The 25,500-nt window shown below is 38.9% G+C and overlaps 1 protein-coding gene across 1 annotated transcript in view; it reads left to right on the top strand.

Annotated features, from left to right (window-relative positions):
• ZNF713 (zinc finger protein 713) overlaps window positions 1–25,500 on the top strand; it is a 68,029-nt gene that overhangs the window by 71 nt on the left and 42,458 nt on the right. Inside the window, exon 2 of the mRNA XM_045542167.1 lies at window positions 18,800–19,175. Coding sequence (XP_045398123.1) covers window positions 18,800–19,175 — 376 coding nt within the window. The remainder of the gene's footprint in view (window positions 1–18,799; window positions 19,176–25,500) is intronic.

Genomic DNA, 25,500 nt, shown 5'->3' with positions numbered 1-25,500 from the left:
ACAAGATGACCATTGAACACTAGGAAGATTCATAACAAACAGAACATTCTCCAAGGTACATAGTATTCAACCTGGCCAAAGTCAAAGAGAAAATTCTACAAGCAGCTACATATAGGCCACAACTGACCTACAAGGGAAGGTTGGCAGCAGATTTCTCAGCAGAAACCTTACAAGACAGAAAGGAGTAGGCCGCATCTTCAGTCTTCTTAAACCAAACAACTGCCGCCTAGAATTTTGTACCCTGCAAAACTAAGCTTCATACTTCATGTAGAAAATAAGTCTTTTCTAGACAAGCAAATGCTGAGGAAATTTGCCAAGTGGAGAGCTGCCCTGCAGGAAGAACTCAGACCTGCATGAGATGTAGATAAACACAATAGACACCCACCAATATAAAAACCCCCAAAAGCTTAAGGTCAGAGCCCAGTCATCACAATGGCTCAAGAGGTAAAAGGGAACAATAAAGTTCTACTCAACAGGATGAACAGAAATTCACACCACTTATCAATTCTTTCAATAAACATCAATGCTTGAACTCTCCACTCAAGAGACATGGGGTGGCTGAATGGGTTAAAAAAAAAAAAAAAAAAAAGTACACACCAAGTATCTTCTGTTTCCAGGAAACACATCTAACCCAAAAGGACTCATTCAGACCCAAGGTGAAAAGATGGAAAATAATTTTCCATGCAAGTGAAAACCAAAAGAAAGTGGGTGTAGCAGTTCTAATATCAGATAACATATACTTCAAATCAACAAAGGTAAAGAAAGACAAAGATGGTCATTATCTAATGGTAATAGGAACACTTCAACAAGAAGACATAATAATTCTAAATATTTATGCACCCAAAACAGGTGCACCAAGATTCATAAGGCAAATCCTTCTTGATCTAAACAAAATGATAAACAGCAGCACTGTAATAGCCAGGGACTTCAACACTCCTCTGACAGAACAGGACAGATACCCCAAACATAAAATAAGCAAAGAAACAATAGACTTAAACAGAACTCTAGAAAAAATGGGCCTAAAAATATTTACAGAATGTTCTACCCAAAAAATATTGAATATACATTCTTCTCATCAGCCTATGGACATTCTCTATGATTGACCACATCCTAGGCTACAAAACATGTCTCAAGAAAATTTAAAAATAGAAATCACACCATGCATATTCTCAGACCACACTGGAATAAAATTAGAAATCAACTCCAAAAGAAACACTCATCTCTACACAGTTGTGGAAACTAAACAACCTATTGCAGAACAATAGTTGGGTCAAGTAGGAAATTAAGATAGAAATAAAAAGATTTCTCCAACTAAATGATAAGGCAGACACAAGTTATCAAAATATGTGAGATACAGCTAAAGCAGTCCTGAGAAGAAAAGTCATAGCAATAAATGCCTACATCCAAAAGACAGAAAGATCACAAATCATTATATGTTAGGACACAAAACAAGTCTTAGCAAATTTATGAGTATTGAAATCATATCAGTCATCTTTTCAGATCAAAATGGCATGAAACAAGAAAATAAATGAAAGGGGAAATTGGGAGAGTGGAGCAAGATGGCAGAATAGAAATCTCTAGTGATCATTCCATCATAGAAACATCAATTTTACCAACTATTCATTCATTTAAAATACTTATACAAGAGCTAAGCATAATTATAAGAAAAGACACATTGAGGGAGATAGAAATGACACCCCTTCCCCAAACTCAGGCATCACAGCATGGAAAGAGATATTGTCCACAGGGGAAAAAGAAAGGAAAAGGATTGTAAGACTTTGCCTAACACTGGGCCTGCCACAATCAAACCTAGTTCCAGGAAGACCCCCATGACCCCTTACTCACAGACTGGGACCCACAGACTGAGCCTCCTGATTTGCTCTGATACCAGTCAGGAATCTATAGCTCCTGCAAAAATGAACTCAATATCTCATGTGCAATACTGCAGGCTGACTATAGAGGCCTTGGGTTCCAAACTAACCTCAGTGGAAAGTAGGCCTTAGTGGCCACAGCAGACCCCAGCACTTTTCTCATGTCCTGCTTATGGAAGTGTGATTTGACACAATAACTTTGGAAAATAGTTTTGTATTTATAGGCAATGTTGAACAGGCACATACTTTGCGACCCAGAAAATCTCCTATACATATGCAAAAATATTCATAGCAATATTGTTCATGATAACCCAACTGGAAACAACCCGCGTGCCTATCAAGAATGCAATAGGGGATAGAATCAAGATGGCCGGCTAGACACAGGTAGTATGTGCCTACTCCACAGAAAGGAACCAGAATTATAAGCATATTCTCACTATTTGAACAGATCATCTAGAAGAGAATGCTAGGATTCACCAGAGTACTAATAGGAAGCACCAAAAGTAGATAAGGAGAGGGTTCAGGACAACTTGCCCAGCCTGAGACTGGCTAACAGCTAGGAGAAGCTCTTGGATGTAGGGAAGCAGTAGGAGAGATGCCCCCAAGGCTCCACTTGCTAAGAGAAGCTTTTATGATCTTGGCTAGAAGAGAACCCTCTGACTTATACAGGTATTGGTCCTAAGATAGGGAGCTGCTTGGAGATTGCACACAGACATTGTTCTAGAAAGGGCACTCATGCAGAATCCCACAGGCATCTAAGCCTAGAGCAGCTTGAACCAGGCACCATTCTGAGATTCTAGATACTGGGGAACCACAGGCATACCTGCAGACACTGCACAGCTCCAAGAAGAGATAGAGGAGCCCAGCACTCCCACACACTCCTGGGAAGGTGCCCACCCCCCTGCTGTAGGCAGCATTGAGACTAAGACATGAGTGGGCCATATTTCTCACAGTTTCTCATCCACGCTGCCTGCCTGAGTGGGGCTCCAGCCTTTCTGGTCACAGGTCCAAGGCACCATTTTGAGAGTTTGACACTGGGCTGTCCCCTGTCCTTGGGCTGAGTTTGGGCTGCTCTGGCTGCAGCCCCCACCTGGCTGGGAACGGGCAGAGAAAGCAGGCTTTCCAGCATCCATCTAGGATGGTGCCCACCATCTCCCATCTGGCTGCTGTGAAACTGATTCTCAAATAAACTCTACTCCCCAGTTACCTGCCAGTGAATCCTGGCTGAGAAGGGCCCCACCCTCTCTAGTCAAAGGCGCAGCATGCCACTTTGGGAGTTTGAAACTGGGCAGAGCCCCACCCTTGTGCTGAATTTGGGCTGATGTCATCATAGCCCCACCTAGCTGAGGAGGGACAGGAAAGCCCAAGCACTCCTAAACACACCTAGGACAATTCCTAACACCCTGCTGTGGGATGCCATGGGACTAAGTTGTGAGTGATTGGCACTCCCCCAGCATCTTTCATATGGTATTTGCCAGGAAATGGTCCCACCCTCTCTGATCACAGGCTCAAGGTGCCAGTTGGAAAGTTTAAAGCTAGATAGCACCCTGCCCTGAGTTCAGGCTGATGAAGCTGCAGCTGCCACGAAGTTCAGGAGGGACAGGGAGACCAAGCTCTCCCACCTACTCCTATGACAATTTCCACTGCCCTGCTATAGGCTCATGTGAGACGGAGATGTGAGCAGACAGTACTCCCTACAGTTTGTTCCCACATTGTTTGCTTGAAAGAAGCCTTGCCCTTTTTCATTGCAAGTCCATACCTGGCACAATTTAGAGAGTTTAACCATGCCCTACCCTCAGGCCAAGTTCAAGGTGACATGACTGCAGCTGCCACCTGGCTGGGAAGGACAGGAAGACCAAACTTTCCCAGCACACTTAGAACAATACCCACGGCCCTGTTACAGTCAGTTGTGGGACTGGGGACTAGTCTACCCAATCTATTGCAGCTACCAGTAATACCGACACAGAACACTTGGGTCCTAGTGGGTGGCTCCACCACCTCTACCGCCACCTTCCACATCACATTAGCTGCTTAGGGGTCTGAGAAACCATCCACATGCCCAGCCCTCTGTTCCAACTACTAGCTTCTGAGCAAGCCACCTGAAAGCCCAAGAATTGGCCCCCAAGGACACACTAAAACCATTGTCAGTATAAGCTGCTATGAGGCATACTCAACGTACTTCTTCCACCACTGGGACTCAGAGACTGGCCCAGCTGCCATTCAGGTCACCAGCAAAACTTCACCACAGCCTCAACTAATAATTGTTCCCTGATCCACCAAGGAACTCACAGATACCACTGACCCTGTGTACTGCTTAAGATCATACAAAGATCACACTACTGCACACACCCAAAATAAAAACCAAAGTGTCCTACTCCATCAACAACATATATACATCTTCAGGAAAAAAAAATTCTCCCCTTTAAAAGCAATCTCAAAAAATTTGAACAAGCAATTGCTACATCAGATGTGCAGATATTCATGGAAGGACACAGGAAACATGAAAAAACTGGTAAACATGACACCACCAAAGGATCACAACAATTGTTCAGCAATGAATACCAATCAAAAAGAATTACTTGTAATGGCAGAATAAGAATTGCAAATATTGATTCTAAAGAAGCTCAATGAGATGGAAGCAAAATCTGAAAACTAATAAAAAGAAATCAAAATCAATTCAGGATATGAATGAGAAATTTATGAAGGAGACAGATATAATTTAAAAAACTAAAATTCTGGAGATGAAAAATTGATTGAAGGAAATACAAAACACATTTGAAAGCTTCAAGAATACACCAGACCAAGCAAAAGAAAGAATCTCAGAACTTACAGATAGATCATTTAAAATAATCCAGTAAGACATAATTAAGAAAATAAGAATGAAAAAAAATAAAGAAAGCCTTTGAAATGTGTGGGACTACATAAAGCAATGAAACTTATGATTTATCATTTTTCCCAAAGGAGAAGAAAGATCAAAAATTTTCAAAAACCTATTTAAGGAAATAATCAATGAAAACTTCTCAGGACTAGCAAGAGAATTAGACATTCAGATAAAGAAGGCTCAAAGATCCACAGTAAAATACATTGCAAAAAGAACATCAAAATGGCATATAGTAATCAGAATGACTAAAGTCAAAGCGAAAAAGAGAATTTTAAAATTAGCAAGAGAAAAGCATCTAGTCACCTATAGAAGAAACCCCATTTGTACTAACAGTGGTCCTCTCAGCAAAAACTTTATAGGAAAGAAGAGAATAAGATGGGACTTTCAAAGTAAAAAAAAAACCTGCCAGTCAAGGATTTTTTTTTGAATTAGTAATCTGCTTTATTCTTTTAACAGTATGCCAAGAAATCTTGGCAAGTCATTAAACTTCCTCCTACATAATAATTTTTTTTTAATTTCAGGATATTATGGGGTACAAATATTTTGGTTACAGGTAATGACTTTGCCTCAACCAAGCCAGGGCTAGAGGCATGCCCTTCCCCCATACCATGCACATCGCATCCATGCATTGTGAGTTTACCCACCCCCATCCCCCAACCTGACCAGCACCCAGTGAATATTACTACCATGTGAGCACCTTAGTGTTGATCAGTTAGTACCAATTTGATGGCGAGTACAAGCGGTGCTTATTTTTCCATACTTCTGATACCTCACTTTGAAGGGGGGGCTCAAGCTCTATCCAGGATAATATAAGAAGTGCTAGATCACCATTGTTTTTTGTAATTGAGTAGTATTCCATAGTATACATATACCACATTTTATTAATCAACTCATGGACTGAAGGGCACTTGAGTTGTCTCCACATCCTTGCAATAGTGAATTGTGCTGCCATAAACATTTGAGTGCAGATGTCTTTATTATAGAATGTCTTTTGTTCCTTTGGATAGATGCATAGTAGTAGGATTGCTGGATCAAATGGTATTTCTACTTTTAGATCTTTGAAGTATCTCCAAATTATTTTCCACAGGGTTTGTACTAATTTGCAGTCCCACCAGCAGTGTAACAGTGTTCCTGTCTCTCCACATCCATGCCAGCATTTGTTGTTTTGGAACTTTTTGATAAAGGCCATTCTCACTGGGGTTAGGTGATATTTCATTGTGATTTTGATTTGCATTTCCCCAATAATTACAGATGTTGAGCATTTTTTATATGTTTACTGGCCATTATTCTGTCTTCTTTTGAAAAGTTTCTGTTCATGTCCCATTTATTGATGGCATTGCTTGATTTTTTTCTTGATGATTTTTTTAAGTTCTATATAGATTCTTTTTATCAGCCCTTTATCAGATGTGTAGAAAGAAAATATTTTCTCCCATTCTGTAGGTTGTCTATTTTCTCTAATGATAGTTTCCTTGGCCGTGCAGAGCTTTTAAATTTGATCAGGTCCCATTTATTCATAAATTCTTTGCCTATGCCAAGGTCTAAAAGAGTCTTCCCAACATCTTCTTCTAGAATTCTTAAGGTTTCATGCCTTAGGTTTAAATCTGTTAATCATTGTGAATTAATTTTTGTGAGAGGTGAGAGGTGGGGATCCAGTTTCAATCTTCTGCATGTGGTTATCCAGTTTTCCCAGCACCATTTATTGAATAGGGATTATTTTCCCCAGTGTGTATTTTTGTCTGCTTTGTCAAAGATTAGATGACAATATGTGGATGGTTTTGTATCTGGGTTCTCAATCCTGTTCCAAAGGTCTATATCTTTGGTCTTGTGCCACTACCATGCTGTTTTGATTACTATAGCCTTGTAGTAAAGCTTGAAATCTGCTAGACTGATACCTCCCAGTTTGTTCTTTTTGCTTAAGATTGCCTTGGCTAATCAAATTGGCACTAAATCAACACTATGGTGCTCACACAGTAGTAAATATTTTCCAGGGATTAGGGGATTGAGGGGGTAAACTCACAACTAATGGATGTGGTGAGCATTGTAGAGGGGAAAGGCATGCCTCTAATCCTCACTTGGGTGAGGCAAAGTCATAAAATGTCACCAAAATGTTTGTACCCTCATAATATCCTGAAACAATCAATAAAAAAGATTGTGTTGGCTATCTTCTAGTTCCATACACTTCTCTAGTTCCATACAAAGCATAGAATTATTTTTTCTAGATCTGTAAAGAATGATGATGGTACTTTGATAGGGATTGCATTAGTTCTGTAGATCACTTTAGGTACTATGGACATTTTAACAATATTGATTCTGACAATCCATGAGCATGATAGATTTTTCCACCTGTTTACACCTTCTACAATTTCTTTTCTCAGTGTTTCATAGTTCTCCCTATATATGTCTCTCACCTCTTTTGTTAAATATATTCATAGATATTTAATTTTCTTAGAAGCTATTGTGAAAGGTGCTGTTTTTTTATTTGATTTGGGGCTTGACTTTTACTGGCGTATATCAATGCCACTGATTTGTGTGCATTGATTTTGTACCCTGAGACTTTACATTTATCAATTCCAGGAGTCCTTTGGTTGAATCCTTGAGGATTTCTAGATATAATATCATATCATAAGCAAAGAGTGAGAGTTTGATCTCTTCTGTCCCAATTTGGATGCCTTTAATTCCCCTCTCTTGTCTAATTGCTCTGGCAAGAACTTCCAGCACTATGTTGAATAGAAGTTGAGATAGGCGGCAACCTTGTCTGGTTTCAGGTCTAAGCAGGAATGATTTCAATTTTTCTCCATTCAGTATGATACTGGCTGTGGGTTTATCGTATATGGCCTTAATCATTTTAACATATGTCCCATCTATGCCTATTATGTTGCATTTTTATCATAAAGGTGTGCTGCATTTTGTCAAATGCTTTTTCTGCATTTATTGAGAGAATCATATGGTCTTTGTTCTTGCTTTTATTTATGTGGTGAATTGCATTTATAGATTTGTGTATGTTGAACCAGCCTTTCATCTCTGGGATAAAGTCCACCTGATCATGACGAATTATTTTTTTGATGTGCTGTTGGATTTGATTTGCTAAGATTTTGTTGAGGATTTTTGCATCTATATTCATGAGGGATATTGTTCTCTAGTTTTCTTTTTTTGTTGTGTCCTTTCCTGGCCTTGGTATCAAGGTGATATTGGCTTCATAGAATGAGTTGGGGAGGATACCATCTTTCTCAATGTTGTGGAATAATTTCTGCAGTATAGGTATGAGTTCTTCTTTGCAGGTTTGGTAAAATTAGGGTGTGAACCCATCTAGTCCAGGACTTTTCCTTGTTGGAAGGTTTTTAACTGCTACTCCAATTTTGGTGCTTGATATTTTTCTGTTCAGGAATTCTATTTTCTCCTTGTTGAATTTAGGGAGGTTGTATATTTCCAAGAATTTGTCCATTTCCTCTACATTATGTAGTTTGGGGGCATATAGGTTTTTATAATATTCAAAGATAATGTTTTGTATTTCTGTGATGTCTGTGGTGACCTCTCCTTTTTCATTTCTAATTAAATTTATTAGAGTCCTTTTTAGTTCTTGTCAATCTAGCAAGAGGGCTGTCAATTTCATCTTTTAAAAAAAACAGCTTTTGGTTTTATTGATCTTCTTTATAGTTCTTTTATTATCAAGTTCCTTTAGTTCTGCTCTGATCTTACTTTTATTTTCTTCTGCTAGGTTTAGAATTAATTTGCTCTGCCTTTTCTAGTTCCTTGAGATGCTTTATTAGTTTGTTGATTTTTGAGCTTTCTGTTTTTTGAATGTGAGCACTTAATCCTATTAGTTTTCCTCTCAGGAATGCTTTTGCTGCATCCCACATATTTTGATAACTTGTGTCCCCATTATCATTAGTTTGAAGAATCTCTTGATTTCCCTCTGTATCTCCTCTTTGACCCAATAGTCATTCAGCAATGGATTGTTTAATTTCCAAGACTTTGTGAAGTGGTGAGTGTTTCTGTTGGAATTGAACTCTAATTTTATACCACTGTGGTCTGAGAAGATACATGGTATAATTTCTATTTTTTTTAATTTACTGAGATCTGATTTGTGGCCTAGGATGTGATCGATTTTGGAGAAAGTTCCATGGGCTGATGAGAAGAATGTATATTCGGCTTTATTTAGGTGGAATGTTCTGTAGATGTCTTTTAGACCCTTTTGTTCTAGAATTCTATTTAATTCTGTTATTTCTTTGCTTATTTTCTGCTTGGAAGATCTATCCTGTTCAGTCTGTGGGGTGTTGAAATCCCTGGCTACTATGGCATTATTGTTTATCATGCTATTTAGATCAAACAGGGTTTGATTTATGTATCTGTGTGCTCCTGAGTTGGATGCATAAATATTAAGAATTGTTAAGTCTTGTTGGATTTTTCCTTTCACCATTATATAGTGACCACCTTTGTCCTTCCTTACTTTTACTATTTTAAAGCTTATGTTATCTGAAAAAAGTATAGCTGCTCCCACTTTATTTTGGCTTCCATTGCCTGGAAGTTTGTTTTCCATCCCTTGACCCTGAGTCTGAAAGTATCTTTTTGGATAAATGTGTTTCCTGTAGACAGCATATACTTGGCTTATGAATTTTTATCCACTCTGCCAGAGGACAGGCTTATGAATTTTTATCCACTCTTCAGAGGACAATTCAACCCATTCACATTTATTGAGAGAATTGATATTTGGGGTAGATTTATGTTCATGTTGTTCGATAAATTCTTATTGTTTTGTTTTACCTCTCAAGCCATTGTGGAATCCAGGTTCTCAACTTTAAGTCTTGAGTGATTTTACTTTGGTAAATGTCTATTGTGCTGTTCAGTATAATGCAGGTCTGAGTACTTGCTGTAGGGGAGGTCTAGTCTTTGCAAATTCCATCAGTGATTGTTTGTCTGGGAATGTCTTTATTTCTCCTTCATAGATGAAGCTTAGTTTTCCCGGGTAGAGAATTCTAGGTTGGCCATTATTCTGTTTTAGAAGATTGAGAATAGGTGCCCAGACCCGTTTGGCTTGTACAGTTTCAGTTCAGAAGTTTCTAGTTAGTCTGATAGGTTTTCCTTTGTAGGTTACCTACTGTTTTCATCTTACTGCTTGAAAGATTGCTTCTTTCGTGTTTACTTTGGTCAGCCTAGTAACTACATGTTGTGGCGATTGCCTTTTCACATTAAGTCTCCCAGGAGTTCTGTGCACTTCTTGTATTTGGATATCTATGTTTCTGGCCAGGCCAGGCATATTTTCCTCCAGTATCCCATGAAATATGTTTTCCAGCCCTTTTGTATTTTCTTCTTCTCTGGGACGGCTGTGATTCTTATATTTGGCTTCATTACATAATCCCACATTTCTTGTATATTTTGTTCTTGTCTCTTGCTTCTGTGTTCTTTTTCTTCATCTGATTTGTTTAGCACATAGGCATTATCTTCAGCCTCTAAGATTCTTTCCTCTGTGTGATCCATTTCATTCTTAAGGCTTTCCACTGTGTTTTGTAGTTCCTTAAATGCTTCTTTCATTTCCAGAATTTCTGTTTGGTTTTTTTCTTAATATTTCAACTTCTTTACAGAATTTTTCATTCATTTCCTGTATTATTCTTGTGGCTTCTTTGTGTTGAGTTTCTACTTTCTCTTCAATTCCATTGAGTTTTCTGATAATCCATATTTGGAATTCTTTCTCTGTCATTTTAATCATATTGGGTAAGTTGGTATCCATTGTTGAAGATTGACTGATTTATTTTGGGGGTGAGTTTTCTCTCTCATCCTTCATGTCTCCTCCATTCTTTCACTGATTCTTTCTCATCAGCTACTTTGTTGAGAACTGGGGGTGCTAGAACTGGTTTATGACCCTATCTCCAAGTCCCCAAAAGGATGTTCCTTGACAGTGCTGGGAGGAGGTGCACTGGTCCTGTATTGCCTTAGAGGTGTTTTAGCCAGTTGGGTTATTTCTGACCTGTTGTTTTCACCTTTTGCCAATGGAGATTAGTGAGTTTGGTCCCCCAGCTTAAGCTCCCAGATGGTGAATCACACTTGTGTTTATGATTCTGCTGCCCTCTAATAGTTTGAGATGGAAGGCACTGTGTTTAGCTATAGGGTTACCCTCTCTGTTGTTGATTGTAGTTTGCGTGGAGGAGCCAATTATCAAGGTAATCTGATGCCTCCGTGTTGGCCTCTGATCCCCTGAATGGGGTATACAAATGCCCTGATTTTTGAGAAATGTCCTGTCACTCCCAAGGGTTACTTGAACCCTGTTCCCCCTTTAGGTAGGGTAAGGGAAACAAGTGCCTGCAAGCCTGAGTGTGTATACCTCTATGGTTGCTTGATCTGCTGATAGGGGAGCTGCTAATATGATATTCAGGGCTCTTTTGCCACACTTGGAAGGCTGCTTCTGATAAGGGGAGTCAATTGGTGCAAGTGCTGAGGACACTGGCCAGGATTTTCCTTCCCAGTCCACAAACCCCAAAGCTGGCAGCCAGCTGGACACAGAAAGTGAGCCCTAGAATTATGTTCTTTTCAGATGATCAAAGCTGGCCCACTGGACCAAATCAACAGGTTGACCCCTATTGCTTAGTACCAAGGCCCCGCACATTCACGCCAGTAGCACAGAGAAAGTGGCTTTTCTCACTTCTCCCCACCTCCAAGGGCAGAGCCCACCGTACCTGCACAGAAGTTGCCAGGCTGGGGAATGGGTGTTGCCCAAGACCACCGCACTCCCAAGTGTCTGGGGATCCCACAACTGGTGGCCTCCCCAACAAGAGCACCAGTGTTGGGGGGTACTCAAGCTTTGCCCACTGACACCAGCCCAACTAGCCAAATCAACAATTTGTGGACTATTTTTTAGTACCAAAGTCCCACAGATTCATGCCAATCACACAGAAAAAGCAGCTTTTCTCATTTCTGCCCACCTCCAAGGGGCGATCCCGCTGTACCCTTGTCTCACTTCGCCCCACCTCCTAGAGCCCGCCAGGCTGGGGGAGGGGTATTGCCCATGGTCACTGCACATCCCAGCATCTGGGGATCCCACAGCTGGTGGCCTCCCCCGTCAGAGCACCAGTGTTGGGGGAAGAGGCTCAAGCTTTGCCCATCAACACCAACTTGACTAGCCAAATTGACAGTTTGTGGACTTTTTAGTACCAAAGTACCACTGATTCACACTAGTTGCATAGAAAAAGCGGCTTTTCTCATTTCTCCCCTCCTACAAGGGTGGAGCCCGCTGTGCTTGAGTGAAAGTCTCTGGGCTGGGGGAGGGGTGTTGCCCAAGACTGCTGCGCATCCCGGCGTCTGGGGATCCCACAGCTGGTGCCCACCCCCCCCCCAGAGCACCAGCATTTGGGGGACGCACTCAGTCTTTGCCCACCAAGGCTGGCCCAACTAGCCTAATTAACAGTTTGTGGACTACTTTTTAGTTCCAAAGTTCTGCAGATTTACACCAGTGGCACAGAGAAAGTGGCTTTTCTTGCTTCTCCCTGCCTCCAAGGGCAGAGCCTGCCATGCCAGCACAAAAGTCGCCAGGCTGAGGCAGGGGTGGTGCCTGAAACTGCACCACGCCACAGCATCTCTGGGCTGTGGACCCCAAAAATGGTGGCTGTCCACCCACCGAGAGTCAGCACTCAGGGCAACTGCTCAGGGTCGGGAGATGCTGGTTTGGCAGGCTGACTCAACAAGTTGCCGTCTGCCCCCATTGTGTCCCTGACCTGCTGTCTCATGTCAGTCCAGTAGAGGGTCCTGCTCTCTCTGTCCTGCCCTGAGCTGGCCAAATCTTCGGAGGTTTCCAGGGGCAGAGCCTCCCTTTCAGTGTTCACCTCCTTTGTTCTGGTCCCTCCTTTGTTCTTCACCCACTGCCAGAGGTGAGGTGCCTGTCTCCAAACTCCCTCACATGGTCCCAGGAAGTGTCCACTCAGGCCAGTCCCTCCCCCACCCAGTGCGGTCCTAACACAGAGCACCGGAGAATTCAAAATATTTCCCGTTATTGTCTCTTCCCCACAGAGCCTATCATCCCTTCCCACAATTTGCACTGAGTTCATCCACTTCCCTGCCTGAGTGGATGTGGAGATTGGTGGAGAAACCAGGCGTCCTCCTGAGGGTCAGGTCACACTGCCCTGGCTGGCCAGGCAGGCACGGCCATCACACGCTCTATTCACTATTGTATATCTCGCACTCTCCAGACTTTGTGATGGTTTCTCCCATTCACCTCTTTTTTTTTTTTTTCCAGTGCTACTTGTCCCATGCTGCTTCTCTGAAGATTCACAATGCTGTTCTTGGGGGAGAGCGATCCACTCGTGTGTAGCCATCTGCGTTCTTCACCCCTACTCTCAGCCAAGGATTTTATATCCTGCCAGAATAAGCTTCATAAATGATGGAGGAAAAAAGTCTTTCCCAGATAAGCAAGCACCAAAAGAATTCAGCACCACTAGACCAGCCCTACAGGAAGTGCTGAAAAGTATCTTAAACATGGGAACAAAAGGCCAATATTCACCATCATGGAAACACAAGAAAACGTAAAACTCACACACCTCACTAAATAATCACACAAGGGAAGAAGAGAAAGGAAATAAATGGCAACATGACAGAAGTACATCAAACCAAAAAGAAATAAAGACAGAGAAAAGAAGAAATCAAAGAAATTATAAAGCATGCAGAAATCAACTAACAATATGACAAGAACACAGCCTCACATATCAATATTAACCTTGAAAACAAATGGTTTAAATGATCCACTTAAAAGACATGGATTGGTAGAATGGATTTAAAAACAAAACAAAACAAAACACAATCCAACTATATGCTGCTTATAATAAACTCACCTTACCCATAAAGACACATATAGACTAAAAGTAAAGAGGGAGGAAAAGATATTCCATGCAAATGGAAAACATAATGAGCTGGAGTAGCTATACTTATATTAGATAACACAGATTTTAAATCAAAAAGAGTTAAAAAAATACAAAGACCGTTATTATATATACTGAAAAAGGGGTCAATTCAACAAGAGAGTATATGATCCTAAACATGAAGAACCCAATATCTGAGCACCCACCTTCACAAAATAAATATTACTACACCTAAAGAAAGAGATAGACAGCAACACAATAATCATGGGGGACTTCAACACCACACTCACAGCAGTGGACAGGTCATCAAGACAGAAAACCAACAAAGAAATACTGGACTTAAATTGGACATTAGATCAAATGGACTTAACAGATATTTGCAGAACATTCTACCTAATGACTACAAAATATACAATGTTTTCATCAGCGCATGAAATATTTTCCAAGATAGACCAAATTTCAGTCACAAAACAAGCCTTAACAAATTTTTATAAATAGAAATAATATCAAGTATCTTCTCAGACCACAGTAGAATAAAGCTATAAATAAATATAAAGAGGAACTTTTGAAACTATGCAAATATTTAATTCATGGAAATTAAACAACATACTCTTAAACAATCACTGGGTCAATGAAGAGCAAAAGACGGAAATAAAAATTTTTTTGAAATGATTGCAAATGAAAACGCAACATACCAAAACCTGTGGGATAGAGAAAAAGCAGTACTAAGTGGGAAATTAATAGCATTAAAAGCCTACATCCAAAAATATAGATAGATAGATAGATAGATAGATACACAACAAATTAACAACCTAATATTGCATCTCAAGGAACTAGAAAAACAAGAAAAAAACAAACCCAGAGTTAGTAGAAGAAAAGCAATAACAAATATCACAGTAGAACTAAATGAGATAGAGACAAAAAAATATATAGTATTAATATAACAAAAGTTGATTCTTTGAAAAGATAAACAAAATTGATAAACCACTAGCTAGACTAACCAAGAAGAGAGAAGGTCCAAATAAACATTACCAGAAATGAAAAAGGAGACATTATTAATAGAATGGATAAGAAAAAAATACAAATGATCATCAGAGACTATTATAATTGACCATGCCCTCACAAACTAGAAAACCTACAAGAAATGGATGAATTCCTGAAAACATACAACCTTCCAAGATTGAATCAGGAAGAAATAGAATTCCTGAGTAGACCAATAAGTAGCAAGATTGAATCAGTAATAAAAAATATTCCAACAACAAAAAATACCCCAGACCAAATGGATTCACAGCCAAATTCTACCAGATGTACAAAGAACAGGTGACAATTCTACCAAAACTGTTCCAAAAGATAGAAAAGAATGGAATCCTCCCTAACTCATGCTATGAAGCATCACCCAGATACCAAAGCCAGGACAGAATCCAACAAAAAAAGGAAACTTCAGACCAATATCTCTTATGAACATAGACATAAAAATTCTCAATAAAATACTTGCAAATCGAATCCAGCAGCACATCAAAAGGATAATTAACCACAATCAAGTGGGTTTCATCCCAGGAATGCAAGGATGGCTCAACATACACAATCAATGACTATATTTCACCACAATCACAGAATTTTTAAAAAACCATATAATCATCTCAATAGATATGGAAAAAAGCATTTGATAAAATCCAGCACTCTTCAAGAAAATTTAAAAAAACCTCAAAAAACTTGGCACAGAAGGAACGTAGAACAAAATAATAAAAGCCATATATGACAAACTCATGGCCAACATCATATTGAATGGGGAAAAGTTGAAAGCATTCCTCCTCAGAACTGGAACAAGATCAGGATGCCTACTTTGACCACTTGTATTCAACATAGTACTGGAAGTCCTAGCCAGAGCAATCAGACAAGAGAATGAAATATAGGTCATACCAATTGGGAAAGAGGAAGTCAACTTATTTCTGTTTGCTGATTATATAATATAATACCTAGAAAACCTTAAGGACTCCTCCAAAAGACTCCTAGATTTGATAAATGAATTCAGCAAGGTCTCAGGTTATAAAATCATTGTACAAAACTCAATAGCACTTCTATACACCAACAATGGCCAACCTGAGAAGGAAATCAAGAACTTAATTCCATTTATAACAGCTGCAAAAAAAATCCTAAGAATATATTCAACCAAGGAGGTGAAAGATCTGTACCAGGAGAACTATAAATTACTGATAAAAGAAATCATAGATGACACAAACAAAAGGGAAAATATCCCATGCTTAAAGATTTGAAGAATCAATATTGTTAAAATGACCATACTGCCCAAAGCAATCTACAGATTCAACAATTTCTGTCAAAATATCAATGTCATTTTTCCATAGAATTAGAAAAAACAATTCTAAAATTCATATGTACCAAAAAAGAGCCCGAATAGCCAAAGCAATCCTAATAAAAAGAACAGAGCTGGAGGCATAATATTCCCTGATTTCAAATTAAAACAGCATGATACTGATATAAAAATAGACATACAGATCAATGGAACAGAAAAGCGAACCCAGAAATAAAGTCATATGTACAGACAACTGATCTTTCACAAAATCAACAAGAACATACACTGAGGAAGTGACATTCTTTTCAATAAATGGGGCTGGGAAAATTGGAGAGCCATATGTAGAAGAATGAAACTGGATCCCTATGTCTCTCCATATACAAAAATTTACTCAAAGTGGATTAAAGACTTGAATGTAAGACCTGAAACAATAAAAATCCTAGAAGAAAACTTAGGAAAACTCTTCTGCACATTGGCCTAGCCAAAGAATTTATGACTAAAACCTCAAAGGTAAATGCAACAAAAACAAAAATAGACAAATGGGAATAAAACAAAAATAGACAAATGGTACTAAATTAAACTAAAAAGCTTCTGCACAGCAAAAGAAATAACCAAAAGAGTCAATAAACAACCTATAGAATGGGATAAAATATTCTCAAAATATGTGTTCAACAAAGGACTATTATCCAAAATCTGCAAGGAACTTAGCAAGAAAAAGAACAAACAACCCAATTTAAAATTGGGCAAATAATATGAATAGGCATTTTTAAAAAGATATAAAAATGGCCAAAAAACATATGAAAAATGCTCAGTGTCACTAATTATCAGGAAAATGCAAATTAAAACCACGATGAGATACCATCTTACTCCAATTAGAATGGCCATTATTATAAAGTCAAAAAACTAGATGTTGGAACAGATGCAGTGAAAAGGGAACACTTATACACTGTTGTGGAAATGTAAATTAGTACAACCTCTATGGAAAACAGTATGGAGACTTCTCAAAGAACTAAAAGTAGATCTACCATTTGATCCTGCAATCTCATTACTCGGCATCTACCTAAAGGAAAAGAAATCATTATAGCAAAAAGATGCCTGTATGAATGTGTTTATTGCAGCACAATTCACAATCACAAAGATATGGAATCAACCTAAGTACCCATCAACTGATGAGCAGATTAAGAAAAGGTGATATATATATATATATATATATATATATATATATATATATATACATACATACACACACACACACACCATGCAGTACTATTCAGCAATAAGAAAGAATGAAATGTCTTTTGCAGCAACTTGGATGGAATGAGAGGCCATCATCTTAAGTGAAGTAACTCAGGAACAAAAAAATGAATGCCTTATGTTCTCACTTATAAGTGGGAGCTAAAGGATGGCTATACAGGGGCATACAGAGAGGTATAATGGACACTGGAGACTCACAAGGGGAGGTTGAGAAGGGGTGAGGGATGAACTCAGGTGTTGGGTACACAAAAAGCCAAGAATCCACCACTATACAATATATACATGTTTAGAATTTAATTTGTACTCTCTAAGTCTAGTAAAATTTTAAAAACATTTAAAGAATATAATGAATAAATACCATGTTATATATTGATACAATATAATTACCATGCAGCGGTAAAAATGAATCAGCCACTCCCATACTCATCAATATAGATGAATTTCAAAAACACAATGTCAAGGAAAGATGCAAATTATACTCATACCAAGTTCAAAAGCAGGCAAAAATAAACTGTGTAGTTTAGGAATCAAACTACATTTTATCAAACATGCATTGACATTCAAGATATAGGTTATATCTATGGGGGAAGGAAAGGAGAGGTGGTCAAGGATGGACACACAGGGGGCTCCTAATGGTCATCTCTGGTTTCTTTGCAGGTGATATAAAGTAGGGAAAGAACACAGTTTTTTTGGTAACAAAACCACCCTCAATCACTTATCAAACATTGAATGGTTTGGGAAATTAGCTTTTGCTGCAGACTTGATAACGTTTCTTAATGAATTCAAACTAAAATTACAAGACAAAACTGCTCTTATAACCCACAACTTATACTACAGTAAAATTTCCACAACTAACATTGTTTGAATCACAAGTTATGTCAAACTGCTTTATATGTTTTATATATTTTCAGTGCTGTCAAAAGTTAAAACAGGAAGTGAGATTCCCCGGCCTCACCCAAAATTAACAGTGGCTATATTTTCCATGTTCAAACTATCGTTCTGGTAGCATTTTTGGACCTCTATGCAAGTGCAAAGAGATCTCTATATTTCAAAATCTTTATAACTCTGCAGTTGAGAAGTTCCCGCCTACCCTTCAATTGCAAGTGATTAATCTGCTATATAATGACGTGCTAAAATGCAAATATCAAGAGAAGAATATAACAGAACTCTATAAATACCTTCCAAGTAATGAATATGTTCAAGTTAAATCATATGCTCGTGGATGATAGCAGCATTTGGTAGTATTTATCTACCTGAAAAAAGTTTTAAAAGATGAAATATGTGAAATCTCATTATAACTAGCATAAACAGATGAACCTTTGCAAACGATTTTGGTGATAAAGAACACTACTTCTGAACTCCAATTAAGAAAATTTATCCCCATAAAAAGAATCCCATTTTTCTCATTAGTAGTACACACACACACACACACACACACACAACATACGTATATATAATTAAATCATTATCATTATATTTTGAGTTTCATGAATATATAATGGGGGGAAGGGAAGTAGGAGCGGCGGTTCCACGGGTGAGGAGAGCGACGTGTCGTCGTCTTGGAGACGGAGCAGCGCAACCGGCGCGGGATCGGGGCAGCCCAACGTTTCTGACTGGCGGGACTGTGGGACGCGGCCTCTAGCATCGGGACATTCTGTGGGGGCTGAGGGCCGAGGCCCGCACCTCCCCGAGCAGCCCGGGTCTTGGGAAAAGCGGACCCCGGGAGCCGGTGGCAGTTACCAGACCCGACAATGTGGGACGCTGTCGGCCCACGGCGTCGCTGGCGCATGCGTATCGGGGATCCGAAGCCAGCGCGGCCCGGTCGCCATTGCGGGAAGGCTGTCGTCAGAGCCGGCCTCGCCGGCTGCTGGTCCACCCCCAGGAGCCCAGGCACCCGGCGTCATTGGCTCCGGCATGGGGGCCCTCAGCACCCTCTCCCGCCTGGGCCCGGACTAGCGGCGGGACGACGGCGGCGTCAAGGGGCGGAGCCTCGCGCTGCGCCTTTGTCCGGGAGGCTGGTGAGTGCGCGCGGGAGGGACGGGCGCGGGCGGGGGATGGGCGGGGGCCCAGGGGCCTGTCTGAAGCCGCCTCCTGGACCTTCGTGTCACCCTACCGGGTGTCCCTTTTGCATTTTGGATGCCTTCCCCATTCCAATATTAAAAACACATTTTCCTCTAATATCTTCTAATGACTCAGAGGCTTAAAAAAAATCTGCGATTTATTTTTGTATGGACGTCCGTTGCTGTCATTTTTTTGAAAAGTTTTTCCTCATCTCAAGGTTATGCAGACATTCACCTTTATTTTCTTCTCATACTTTAAAAGATTTTAAAATGTTTTATTTTTTACATTTTATCTCTGTTTTATTGGATATTATATTTGTGTTAAAGTGTTAGGTAAGGATTTGCTTTTTTCCCCAGTTGCCTTACCATTAGCTATTGAATCACTTTTCCACTGAATTGCAGTGACACTTTTCTTATAATTTGCAGCTCTGTGTATACTGTAATCTAGACGGTTTCTAGACAGTTTTTCTTCCCTGAGCTGACAGTTTCTGCACTGATATCATTGTTTTCATTTAAATTTTTTATGCAAATCCCCCTTAATTATGTCCCTTTACATAATGATCTATTTGTTTTTACGTAATCTAAATTGTGAGAAATAAAAGATACAGAAAAGTACAAAAATGATAATTTTTTAAAAGGAAGATTTGATGGTAGCACTTTGTAGGTGCTGAATAGTTATTAAATGACTAATGTTGGTTGAAAATCACTCTGTTGCTGAACATTTGTACATATTTCCCTCTTGCCATCAGGAAAATGTCCTAGTTATTTAGTGGTACCCTCAAACCACTTTATGATCTTGACATTGCATCTTCCTTGGTCTTACATCCTTGAACTTTATTATCCTCCAGCCATACCAGCCTACTCAAATAGGACACAAAACCCTCTGGGATATTGATTAGTTTGATTATGTTGACAACCCCAAATCAGTGACTGAGGCAAAGATCTCAATCAATGGAGGTTTAATAAGCCAAAATTTGAGGCTGTGCCTGGGAAAAACACAAACCACAGACCCATCTGTGACTTTTTCCAAAGGTGGATTTGGGAACTTCGGTATTGAAAGAGGATGGGGCACACAGAAAGGAAAAAGGAGGAGGGGTGTGGGCAGCAAGGCAAAATTCTTGTGAGGCTCAGGAAATCTACATTTTACATAAGATGAATGTTTGAAGAGAAGAAGGGAGTGAAGGAACGATCAATTATGTCAATGTCCTTGGGTAGGTGGAGGAATGATTGATCTTGTTTTATCTTTGTTCTGCCCCTTGGAATATAAACTTGTACTCAACTTATTAGTGTGGAATCTAACAGACTTTAGTTTTAGGAGCTAGACTTAGCCTGTGGACCCAAAGTTACAATTTGCATGTCCTTGCTTATGGGAGGCCAGCTAGGAGTTTCTTTAGGAGTGATCCATCTGTGGGGGCAGTCCTTGTGGATGCCTGAGGCCTTTTACTTTTCTGTGAGGATCTGGCTGATTCAAAATGTTAGTAACAGCTATTCATTTGGAATGGGGTATTGCACTACTCAGCCTCTAGGCTTGACCTTCTGTTTTGCATAAGGAGTTGGGGGGGGGAGTGGTCCTGAGATTTTTTATTTTTCTTCACAATAGCAAAGTTTAGAATTTCTGTATTTGAAAAGAACAAAGGGCTAAAAATAAGTTGCAACATGTATAAGACAAAGAATTAATGTTAGACTTGAGAACTATGAGGGACATCTACCTGGGGATGTCCAGTAGGGTGGTTGGGTTTGTATGCGTTTATGTAGCTCAGAAAAGATGATCAGTGAAATCATAGCAATGGGAGAAGCCACCTGAGAATAAATACAATAAAAATAGAAAAGAGTGAATATAAACACTAACCAATGAACCTAACTATATTAAAAATGGATGACATAACCACATTGAAGAAGGTGGGGAAGAAAACAACTAACTTAAATAACTTCAGGAAACAGTAACTTGACTAGGCACTGTAAAGCTAAAAACAAAAATAATTCTACTTAAATGCTGTAATCAAGTTAGTAAATGTGTTTCTCACAGGAGTGTGAGTTTACAGTTCTGAAACTACTTTATGTGTGTACCGCAATTGAAGAAATAAGTAAATATATTGTAGGTAAAGAGAGCCACCAATTTTTCACTGTTGAAGGAGGTTACCAATAAGGAAAGAGCGACAACTAAAATGAACCCTGTGGTATTAGATTGGAATCAGAAATATCAATATGAACTCATGGTATTTAATATATATATAAACATAGATACGGTAGACATATGTATAGGCATGGTTAATATGCATACATATATATTTCCTAGCTCTGTCTGATTAGAGGGCATAGAAGCAATGATACTCCACTAGCAATGAGCACACTTAACACCCAGATCTTTGTTTCTAAACACTATTCTCCTATAAAAGGAACCAGGATTGCTTGGAGAAACAGTTGATTCCAGGGCTAGGCAGGGAAAATACAAGAACCTAAAACATCTTGTGGTGCAAGGAAATGAAAAAGTGCTTGAAAAAGGATAGAGGCTAGTTGGAGTAACACAGGAGTCTCCTAATGGCCAAAGCCAAAAGAATTTATGCAATAAAATAAATAATGAAAGTATTAGATTTTTAACTCATAGAATAAAATAAATATCCATGATTCTATGTGGATATAAGTAAATAATCTAATAAATAAATGAATAGGAAATAAGGAATGGCTTTTCCTTACAGAAAAAAAAATCTAATAAAATTAGTAAGGAAGAGGAAAACAGAAAATCACCATTAGGCAAACACCACATTAATAATTGTTGCAAACAAGATACACCAATGATGCTAAAATTAATGGGTTTGAGAAAAATCAGGATATTTAAATAGTCTTAAAGTATTTCCCCAAGATGTTTATTAACTATAAAGGGAAAGATAGTAATTTTACAATAGAGAAACCTGGTAGACACCACCTTAAGCAAGTGATAAAGGTTAGCATTGTCTTTCATCAGACATATTGACATCATAAACTTGTTAATATACAGTAAGAAAGACATAAGATCACATCTGCGCTTGTGATATTATGATCTAATAAGAAATACGTATTTGGTCTTTGTGCCCAGTTCCTGGCACAGAGCTCCTAAAACCCTTATAATTTCCTGAGTTATAGGGATGATAGGAGTGCCTTTTGTTATACATAACAAGCTACTTTCAACCAGACCTGAGTTTATGTTAATGAGATGATTGGTGGCTGGAAGTCCCTAGATAGCTTCAGGCTAGAGGCTGGGATCTAGGAGAACCTACCATGTTATTAAAGGATTGGAACTTTAAACCCCAGTTCCCCAATATCCCCCTCCCCACTTCTGAGGAGGAGAGAGGGGCTGGAGATTGAGTTAATCTCCAGTGGCTGGTCAACTCCAAATGGATTAAAGACATAAACAGAAGACTTGACACTGTGAAACTAGTAGAAGGAAACAGGAAAAATATTCCAAGACATTGGTCTAGGAGAAGCTTTCTTGGATATGATCACAAAAGCAAAAATAGACAAATGGGGTTGCATCAACCTAAAAAGCTTTTGCATAGCAAAGGAAACAATCAGTAGAGTGAAGAGACAAACTAAAGATTGGGAGAAAATATTTCCAAACGATACATCTAATAAGGGATTAATATCCAAAAAACATATGGAACTGAAAAAACTCAATAACAAGAAAACAAAGAACTCAATTTTAAAATGGGCAAAGGACCTAAATAGACATTTTTCAATAGAAGACATATGAATGGCCAACAGATAAATGAAAAAATGCTCATCTCTAATCATCAGGGAAATTCAAGTTAAAACTACAATGAGCTATCAGTCACACCTGTTGGAATGGCTATTATCAAAAAGGACAAAAGAGAACAAGTACTGGTGATGGTGTGGAGAAAAGGGAACCCTTTTGCATTCTTGATGGGAATGTAAATTAATACAGCCATTGTGGAAAACTGTATGGAGGTCCTCAAAAAATTGAAAATAGAACTACCAGAAGGTCCAGCAATCCCATTTGTGAGCATATATTCAAAGGAATTGAAATCAGTATGCCAAAGAGATACTCTCACTCCCTTGTTTATTGCAGCATTTTCACAATAGCCAAGATATGGAAGCAACCTAGGTGTCCATTATCAGATGAATGGATAAAGAAAATGTGGTGTATATATACGCAATGGAATACTATTTAGCCTTTAAAAAGAAGGAAATTCTGTTACTTGTGACAACATGGATGAACCTGGAGGACATTGTGTTATGTGAAATAAGCCAGGCACAAAAAGACAAATACTGCATGATCGCACTTAAATGTGGAATCTAAAAAAGTTGAACTTACAGAAGTAGAGAGTAGGATGGTGGTAACCAGAGACTGGGGCTGTACGGGGTTGGAGAGATACTAGATACTGAGCAAAGGGTAAAAAATTTCAATGAGACAGGATGAATAAGTTTTAGTGATCTATCATACAGAATGGTGACTATAATAAATAATGCACTGTATATTTCAAGACTGCTAAGAGTAGATTTTAAGTGTTTTCACCACAAAAAATGATAAGTATGTGAGGTGACAGATATGTTAATTAATTTGATTTAATCATTCCACAATTTAAACATATATCAATACATCACATTGTACTCCATGAATATATTATTATTTGTTATTATTTGTCAACTAGAAATTTTTTTAAAAAATCATCAGTGGCCAGTAGTTTGAGCAATCGTGACTACATAATGGAATCTCCATAAAAACCCTGAGCAAAGGAGTTCAGAGAGCTTCCAGGTTGGTGAACACATAGAGGTGCTAGACGAGTGGTGTGCCCAGAAAGGACATGGAAGTTCTGCGCTCACCCTCCCCATACCTTGTGCTATGCACCTTTTTCATTTGGCTATTCCTGAGCTAAGTGACAAAAAAAGGTTTGGTTTAACCTTTATTAAATAGATCATGTGTTATGATCTCACTGCAGCCATTATACAGATTCCTATTATCTCTACAGACCAAAGCATTTGTATCACTTACTAACACATGACATGCATCTTTTCTGAGAAGCTGCAACTGAGAAGATAGTTAAGAATGTCAGTATACAAGAAGGAATAAAAAAACTAAGTGTTTTAATTTTTTTGCTGTAATGAATTTCATTGTGTGTTTGAGATCATTCTAGTATAAAGTATAATAAAATTAGATGTTTACTAAGCCCTTTAAATCATTGGTAAGTATACAAGTGGAACCAGAGCATTTACTAGAGAAAGTAATGCTATTCTATTGATTACTTGCTTGTGGGTTGTCACATTGTGTTATAATTTACTTCATTACCTTGCTATTTGATACGTAGCATGCATTTCTCTGTCACTGTAACTATTGTAATGACAAATTTTCATTTTACTACATAGTGAAAATGGCATTGATAAGAATGAACTTCACAGCCTGGGCCTGAACAGGGAGGTGGTCTCAGGGCTGGTGCTCAGTTATATGACCTGCACCCCTCAACTTTTGCTCTGTTAAATATATGTTATATTAAAAAATGCTTTTAAATCTTAAAAAAAAAAGTGTCCAGTTCATGAAAGAAAGCCTAAGGAACTGTTACAGATTGGAGAAAACTAAGGAAAAATAACAACTAAATGCAGTGTGGATCCTAGATCAGAAAAGAACATTAGTGTAGAAAAGAGTGAAATATGAATAATTTCAGTTAGTAGTATTATACCAATGTTAATTTCCTGGTTTTGATCATTGTGCCATGGTTATGTAAAATGTTAACATTAGGACAAGCAGGGTGAATACAGGAACTCTGTACTATTACAGCTTTGCTATGAAGTTGTCTTTTGAAGTAGTTCAAAATAAAAGGTTAAAATTTTTAAAAAAAATAGATAGAGGGCCAAGATGGCAGAAGCAACCTGCACATGCCACCCTCATGGAGAGGACTGAAGGTGGAGAGTGGATATCCCTCTTCAGATAGATCACCTAAGAGAGGGCATTGTGAATCGAAAGGGAGGTGACAGTAGAGACCCAAAGTGAAAGAGAAGGAAGAGATGTGACCGGCTCTACAGTTTGGAGGCACACAGGGAAGATGAGCACACATGTGGGGAAGGCACAAAGGAGGGGATCTGGGGCTCCACATTCCCCCCATGGTCATTGCTATCTGAGCTGCAGGGGTCAGGAGAACCCTCCATTGCAGAAGTGTGAAGAACTGACATAGGAAGCTATCTGGAGACTGTACAGCAACATAGAGGGCACAATGGTGACCCACTGACTCATGAACCCTGCCTACTGTGGCTGGTGCCATTTTAAAATCCTAGACCCAGAGCACTGCCTCTACCC

The sequence above is a fragment of the Lemur catta genome, chromosome 2 (genome assembly GCF_020740605.2).
Source record: "Lemur catta isolate mLemCat1 chromosome 2, mLemCat1.pri, whole genome shotgun sequence".
Taxonomy (NCBI): Eukaryota; Metazoa; Chordata; class Mammalia; order Primates; family Lemuridae; genus Lemur; species Lemur catta.
The sequence above is the reverse complement of the archived record's forward strand: the minus strand, read 5'-3'. Positions and strand labels throughout refer to the sequence as shown.